We start from the raw sequence: 8,169 nt of genomic DNA, 5'->3' as shown, positions 1-8,169 counted from the left end.
TTGGCAGCAAAGCAGATTCGAAGAACTCATGCTCTTTGATGAAAGAAGACTGAAAGCACTGTACCACATCCAAGGCTATCAACGCAGAATTGCCCGGGCTTTCAACAAGAAGGTTAAGTCCAGGAATCTGAAAGAAGGAGATTTGGTGCTCAAAGACAACCGAGCTCCCATCCACGACCCAAGGGGCAAGTTCAAACCCAATTGGACTGGTCCTTACATCATCAAAGCTATCTGGTCAGGTGGGGCTGTGGTTCTGATGGATCTAGATGGCTTGGAGTTCTCACAACCGATCAATATGGACAAGTTGAAGAAATACTATCCTTGAGAGGCTCGCTAGGCCGAAAACCCGAAAGGGCGACCTAGGCAAAAGTCAGAGAAAAAAATTAGAAAATATAAAAACTGAGCTCGCAAGGTTGAAAACCCGCAAAGGGCGGCCTTGGCAAAAGTTAGAGCGCAAAAGGAGAGTGAAAATACTCGAGTGAACCTCGGCCTGAACTACGTAAGGCTTGATTCCCATCTTTGGGATACGTAGGCAACTTCACCTTGAAGTTCAGCCATAAACTTTTCCCCGATCAACTCTGTCCATTTTGATCATCTCAGTCATCTTTATCCATCAGCATTTATCGTGATCTCCGGTACAGTGCTGTTCAGACTAGGGGCAACTTTCCGTTGCCGCGACGGTGCAAAGTTACTCAGACTAGGGGCAACTTTCCGTTGCTATGAAGTGCCGCGTTGTTCTTCAGACTAGGGGCAACTTTCCAGTTGCGGGGATCTGGGGTTGTGCATTTCAGTGACAGATCTCCGGCGTGTCCAGTTCTGATCCACATCGAAAATAGTTTTGAAAAGTTTTAATAAAAGTTGACTTTGTTCAAATCAATCTTTTTACGACTAAGACCATTTTTGGACCAAAAGCGGAAAATTTTCAGTACCATAACTTTCAGTTTCATTGATTTCAAAACTGAGTTCTCCTGCTCTTGCATTACAATCAAGGTTGCTTTTTTTAGTACATTCATAAGGAAAACTTGAAAATGCTAAATAAGCAATAAATTTGGGGCATAGTTAAATCAAGTATCTCTGTGTCCCCTCCCAGAGCTGGACGAAGCATCTGATGCCAAGCTAGGCCCAACCTGTGCCTCCTCATTGAGCCAATCCAAGCACTCATCGGACAAAGTGCAACTGAAAGTAGAAGCAGGGGCCAGGAGCTCTCTAGTCCTCCATGCTGTGGCATATCGGGCAAGCTGTGCACCCCAGACCGGGAAAGCGGCTGGGTACTCAATCCCCTCCGGTGGGCAGGTCTGATCATGACCGAACTGACGCAGGAACCGGAACGGAAAATAGAATACGCAGTGGGTTAGACCAATCAATTGGATCCCAATCAGCCGGGACATACTATAGCTCATTGCTGGGAGGTTGAGCCAAGGACAACGCCAAGCAATGCCGTCTGCGGACAAATTGCACATCCAATCGAACCACCACCTTTCGTCAAGAGCATTGACTAGGCGCTGCCGAAAGAAGTAGCCTCGAGCTGAATAGGCCGGGCAAGAGTCCACAACCTGCAACTTGTCCATTAACCATACCTGGGGGAGGGATGGAAAATGAGAGAATAAAGAACAGAGAGATGTACGATGAGAGAAAAGCAAGACAAGGGTTTTGTGAGAAAAACCGAGCCTGAGGGTCGAGTGATGTGAGCAAACATATATGTAAGGTCGGGTGGGAAACATTACCTGCAGCAGCAGTGGACTCCCAGCAAACCTAGTCGCCTCCCGGCGATAGACAGAATCTAAGCCCATCAGTGTCTCGGCCAAGGTCATGGCAATACAGCTCTTTCCTTCTCTCAAACCTTGGGCGACTTCAATCAGGCGAATGCTAGCCCCGCCGAAGCCCGAGGAAAGCAGAAAGTGAGACAACAAACATAAGCAGAGGACGTGTTGCCGGAAACCCTGCCAATAATGGTTGCCGCGGTCACCGGCGTCGAAAAACAATGGATCAAGCCGAGGATGTCCAGTTCCCCACTGCAGATCAGAGATCGAGCATCATGCGCCGTGAGCCCATACATCCGCCCTAAAGCCTGGGCGTGGCCAAAACGGAGCTGAGGCAAGATCACTTCAGAGCATTCAGACTCCATCAAAACCTGAAAATCTTCGAAAGTGGGACACATCTCTTGGCCGCCAAGGCTAAAAACATGCGTCACTGGATTCCAGAACCTTGTCGCGGCATGGAGAAAAGGAAGCTGTAGCGGAGTACGGCTCAGCGTGAATAGTGCATTCAAGCCGAAACCCCGAAAATTCAGCTTTTCCGAGCCATCTAGAGAAGAGATCCAAGATGTGACATTTTCTGCGAGAAACGCCTCCATCTTTGTCTAAAACTAAGATGAAATGAATGTTCCCGAAGTTGAGGCTTTTATAGAAGGAAAAACACTATTCACGGGGACACATGTCAAAAACCAGGTGGCTGCAGGACTGAGTGGCCGGCCGGCCACCTTTTCTGGCTGGCCAGCCATTTACTTTTTACAAAACTGGCCGGCCAGCTGTCTCTCTCCACAAAAATGGCCGGCTGGCTCCCAAAGGTGGCCGGCAATGCTGCAGTGTATCCCCTTGGCCCTGTTTTACCCTTTGAGGAAAGTTTCAAGCATTTCCATGCAACGGGAGAGTCAAAGGCCTTCATTTCGGATGCGTTCCGGTGCCCAGATCGTCAGAAGTACACTCTGTTGTTGTTGAGTTTTGTTTATCGAGTTGTTGTTTTGCTTATCGAGTTGTTTGTCGAGCGGACGTGTTTCGTGTTTTTGAGCCATTGTTCTCTGTTTAAACAATCTTCGTTTAAAGTCTTGTTTATTTGCGTTGTCAACGTTATTGCATTTTGTTTATCGAGTTGTAAACTTCCTAAGGTCCTGTTATATCTTAGTAAGTTGAGTTGCTTAGTTTGTTGCGTCGGTTCACTACCTGACTTGGTGATTACACAATGCACATTTCCTTTCAATTTCATTTTTGTGCGAAATAAATGATGCGATACGATGCTAAAAGTTTAAAATACAAACACCTTTTCAAAAGCTATTTCATTCCATCATGCTTTACAACAAACAAAGGTACAAGTTTTACAAAAAATAAAACTGCCTAACAATGTGCAAAGTGCTACAAACTACTAGCAAAAAGAAAAATAAAGCAGGAAATAGCAACATCAATGTCCTCGGGAGCGGGAACGAGAAGCACTCCTCATCCTCTTTTGCGGGACAACCTCCGCACCATCATCACCATCTGAGTCGGAGCTGTCATCCTCAGGATCCCCCTCAGCCTCGCCTCTATTCCCCGAGCCAAAACCTGAGCCCCCCTCCTCAGCAGATGTCTCTGACTGACGATCGGTAGCCTCCTCCTCCTCCTCAACATCCTCCTCCTCCTCATCAGGCTCCACCTCCACAACGTGAGCCCTGCGTCTGCGGACAGGCCCTCCTCGAGCTCCTCGAAAAGGCCTAGATGGCCCGGCTCCTCGGGAAGGCCGAGATGACCCCGCCCCCTGAAAAGGCCCGGGTGACCCAACTCCCTGAAAAGGCCCAGACGGCCCAGCTCCCCAAGGAGGCCCGGGTGGCCTGGCCTGCGGCTGACCGGACCATGAAGGCATCTGAAAACAAAAAGTTCAATTCAAATACATCAGTCCGAATATATACATCAGATGCAGATACAAGCAAAGGCTACGTGAAGTGGGTGCGTGTAAATGCAGTGTCCAAGTGGGGTGTGTGTCAGATGTGCTCTACACAAGTAGTCTATCGATGCAGTAGAAATCAGCATGTCATCAGAAGTATGATAAATGCCAGAAAACTGAAGGGTACCTGAATGCCCGCGACAGACAACTGTGCCTCCCTACGCAGGACCATGCCCTCGAGTGTGGCCACCAGTCCAACCACCTCCTCCATGTACCCTCGCGGTGGCTGCAAATATGAGCTCATAATCATCAGTGAACAAAAATGTCTAAACATCTGAATGATGAATGAAAAACAGCGGAGCATACCAGCGGTGAGTCAGGATCAATGGCGTATCGATCACTGGGCATCGGAGGCTCTAGCGGAATCGGAGTCGGGGAGATAGCTCCATACTGCCACGCCATCAACTCAGTGGGCATATCTGGCCATCCAGGATGAGGATAAGCCGACGGAGTCGGAAGAACCGGTCTACTCCCACCTCTAGATGTACCAGCCCTGCTAGTAGAAGGGGCGTCTGCAGCCCGAGCCCGAGCCTGGCCCGAGGATGACATACCGGCAGGCCTCATCATCGGGATACGAGCTCCCGTCAATGGAGGCATCAAGTATATGTGACGGTAAGTGGCGTAGTCCCCCTCCTCAATATATAGTAAAGCATCACTACCCAGCATGGCGCCGACTACCTCCGAGTAAGAGAGCCTGTCAGCAGTCCGCATGCTGACTGGGGGCACTGCGGGAGGATCCTGAGAAAGATACCCCCATACCTGGCGCAGAAAGCGTTCCCCCAGGAACCATGCCCTGCCAACCGGCCCTTCAAGCAGGACCCTATACTGGGAGATGTCCGACCCTCCGGTATACTGAAGTCGGAGACCGTCACCCAGGGACACCCAGGGCTGCCATGTGATCTGTGGATGATAAATGCATAAACCAATCAGAAATCAAGAATATACAGAGCAAATCAAAGATGAAAATGAAAGGAACTGAAAGTTCTGAGGTACCTCTGAATGTCGCACAGTGTCAAAATACTGTCGCAGGTAAAGGAGGGTCTCTCGAGGTCTCGGCCGGTGCGGGCCCTCAAACACCAGTGAGTATGGGGTCATGGGAACCCCTGCTACCTCCAACTCTGGGGCTAATGCTGGGAAGTATACATAGACCCATAGCTGAGAAAAGCAGTGCAGAATGTAAGTACAAAATGCTGAGAGCAAAATACAGACTGCAAAAGTGCGCTGTGTGTGCGATGTACAAGTAATGAAGAGCAGAAATGTAAATCAAGAGGACAGAAAAGTACCTCCCAGGCTCTCCAGTAGCCGCCAAGTAAATCGCCCCGCCCGCGGGAGGTCGCGCTCATATAAAAGTAAAGGGTAGCCAGGCCGGCGCCCCCCCAGTCAAATCTACTGACCTGCGATAGGTCGACCAGAGCGCTCAGCAGATATAACCCAACTGTGTTCCCTCTATCGGCGAACAGGATAGTCCCGAAGAGGAACATAAGAAAACCACGGGCGTACTGCTCCGTCTCCTCGGGAGTCTCAGGCACCATCTCCGCCCGCCGGAAGTGGGAAGAGAACCAAGTGTATCGGACTCTCCCAGAAACCCTATCAACAGGCGGGCGAGCCCCCAATAGATACATCCAAGCGGCCTCCCACTCGCCCATATCCTCATCATAGGGGATGGGCCAACCTCCTATGTCTAAGCCAGTCAACACAGCGAAGTCTAGGGGCGTCATGGTCATGTCTCCAGTGGCAGAGAAATGAAAGGAGTTGGTGGTGTCCCACCATCTCTCTACCAAGGCTGCCACCAGTGTCCTCCTGGCAGGACAACGTGACAACCCGACGCAGAAGGGCCCGAACCCTGCCAAGTCTACTAAGTCTCGGACGCCCTCCGGGAGCTCAGCGTACCAGTCCCGCGCGATGGTGGAACCATACCCCCGCACACTACGGGAACCAACCTGCATTCAGAATGAACACATGTGTCAATAATGAGATGAAATGGGCTGTGTGCCAATGAAATGAACTGGGCTGTGTGCCAATGAGATGAAATGGGCTGTGTGCCGATGAAATGAACTGGGCTGTGTGCCAATGAAATGAACTGGGCTGTGTGCCAATGAGATGAAATGGGCTGCGTGCCAATGGAATGAAATGGGCTGTATACCGATGAAGTGAAATAAGCTACATGCAAATTCATCTGGGCTGCGTGTTCAGAAAATTTGAAGTTTAGGCTGCGTGTTCAACTTTCTATCAGTGTGGGCTGCGTGTTCACTATTTAATCTGGGCTGCGTGTTCAGAAAATTTGAAGTTTGGGCTGCGTGTTCAACTTTCTATCAGTGTGGGCTGCGTGTTCACTATTTAATCTGGGCTGCGTGTTCAGAAAATTTGAAGTTTGGGCTGCGTGTTCAACTTTCTATCAGTTTGGGCTGCGTGTTCAACTTTCTATCAGTGTGGGCTGCGTGTTCACTATTTAATCTGGGCTGCGTGTTCAGAAAATTTGAAGTTTGGGCTACGTGTTCAACTTTCTATCAGTGTGGGCTGCGTGTTCACTATTTAATCTGGGCTGCGTGTTCAGAAAATTTGAAGTTTGGGCTACGTGTTCAACTTTCTATCAGTTTGGGCTGCGTGTTCAACTTTCTATCAGTGTGGGCTGCGTGTTCACTATTTAATCTGGGCTGCGTGTTCAGAAAATTTGAAGTTTGGGCTGCGTGTTCAACTTTCTATCAGTGTGGGCTGCGTGTTCACTATTTAATCTGGGCTGCGTGTTCAGAAAATTTGAAGTTTGGGCTGCGTGTTCAACTTTCTATCAGTTCGGGCTGTGTGTTCAACTTTCTATCAGTGTGGGCTGCGTGTTCACTATTTAATCTGGGCTGCGTGTTCAGAAAATTTGAAGTTTGGGCTGCGTGTTCAACTTTCTATCAGTTTGGGCTGCGTGTTCAACTTTCTATCAGTGTGGGCTGCGTGTTCACTATTTAATCTGGGCTGCGTGTTCAGAAAATTTGAAGTTTGGGCTGCGTGTTCAACTTTCTATCAGTTCGGGCTGCGTGTTCAACTTTCTATCAGTGTGGGCTGCGTGTTCACTATTTAATCTGGGCTGCGTGTTCAGAAAATTTGAAGTTTGGGCTGCGTGTTCAACTTTCTATCAGTTTGGGCTGCGTGTTCAACTTTCTATCAGTGTGGGCTGCGTGTTCACTATTTAATCTGGGCTGCGTGTTCAGAAAATTTGAAATTTGGGCTGCGTGTTCAACTTTCTATCAGTTTGGGCTGCGTGTTCAACTTTCTATCAGTGTGGGCTGCGTGTTCACTATTTAATCTGGGCTGCGTGTTCAGAAAATTTGAAGTTTGGGCTGCGTGTTCAACTTTCTATCAGTGTGGGCTGCGTGTTCACTATTTAATCTGGGCTGCGTGTTCAGAAAATTTGAAGTTTGGGCTGCGTGTTCAACTTTCTATCAGTGTGGGCTGCGTGTTCACTATTTAATCTGGGCTGCGTGTTCAGAAAATTTGAAGTTTGGGCTGCTTGTTCAACTTTCTATCAGTGTGGGCTGCGTGTTCACTATTTAATCTGGGCTGCGTGTTCAGAAAATTTGAAGTTTGGGCTGCGTGTTCAACTTTCAATCAGTGTGGACTGCGTGTTCACTATTTAACTGGGCTGCTTGTTCAGAAAATTTAAAGTGTGGGCTGTGTGTTCACTTTCGAATTCGGGCTGTGTGTTCGACAAATCAGTGTTTGAGCCGTGTGTTCGCCTCTTAACTAATGTGTACTGTGCGTTCGCAATTAATTAATGAGCCGAGTGTTCAGAAATTCGAGTGTTGAAACTACATGTTCAGGATGCAAGCAAAATACTATGTCATAAGCTAAACTGCGTGTTCGAGCATGGCAAAGGTGCGAAATGTACGAAAAATATAGAAAATGAAGTAAATACCTCTCGGGCCTCATGAGAGAGGTGATGCTCCGGCTCTCGGAGAAGCAGATCCCCGGGTGCTCGCTCGTCAAAGCTAGTGAAGTGACGGAAGACGGCGCGCGGAAGAACATGTGTTGGAGGATTGTACCTCCCAGGAATAAAAGGTCAGGTCCTCGGGGGTAGGGTCATGGGATCAAAATCATCTCCGGCACCTGGAAAACCTCCGCCGTGGGGAGAATTACCCGCCATTTTCAGAAGATCTGCAAAGGGAGCAAAAATGAGCGAAAATGAGCCAAAATTGGAAAAAGTCAACAAAAGTCAACTCTCGGGAAATAAAAAAGTCAACAAAAGTCAACTTCCGAGAAAATCTTCCAAATATTGAGACAAACTTACCTCAAGTGGCGAAAATGCGAAAAGAAGCTCCGAAACCGAAATTTAATCGCTTCAAAGTGCTTGAAACTGAATATTTTTGCGAAAACAATTTGCGCGGGGCGTTGAAAAACGCGTGTGGAACTCAGATCTGGAGAAGAAAGTGTTGTAGGAGGCAAGAAAGGAAGGGATCTCGGCTGCCTTATATAGGCTCAAGGTCTTGGTTG

The 8,169-nt window shown here is 48.5% G+C and overlaps 1 protein-coding gene across 1 annotated transcript; it reads right to left on the bottom strand.

Annotated features, from left to right (window-relative positions):
* Window positions 1-3,031: 3,031 nt before the first annotated feature.
* On the bottom strand, window positions 3,032-4,596 carry LOC145789809 (uncharacterized). Its single transcript, XM_082867263.1, has 3 exons — window positions 4,000-4,596; window positions 3,821-3,919; window positions 3,032-3,612 (listed from the first exon to the last, which is right to left on the bottom strand). The coding sequence occupies exons 1-3, from the start codon at window positions 4,402-4,404 to the stop codon at window positions 3,175-3,177; spliced, it is 942 nt and encodes a 313-aa protein (XP_082723389.1). The 5' UTR covers window positions 4,405-4,596; the 3' UTR covers window positions 3,032-3,174.
* Between the last annotated feature and the right edge of the window lie 3,573 nt (window positions 4,597-8,169).

This window comes from Camellia sinensis, chromosome 1 (assembly GCF_055761805.1).
Source record: "Camellia sinensis isolate YWXY chromosome 1, ASM5576180v1, whole genome shotgun sequence".
In the NCBI taxonomy this organism is placed as follows: Eukaryota; Viridiplantae; Streptophyta; class Magnoliopsida; order Ericales; family Theaceae; genus Camellia; species Camellia sinensis.
This window is presented reverse-complemented; position numbering and strand designations above follow the sequence as displayed.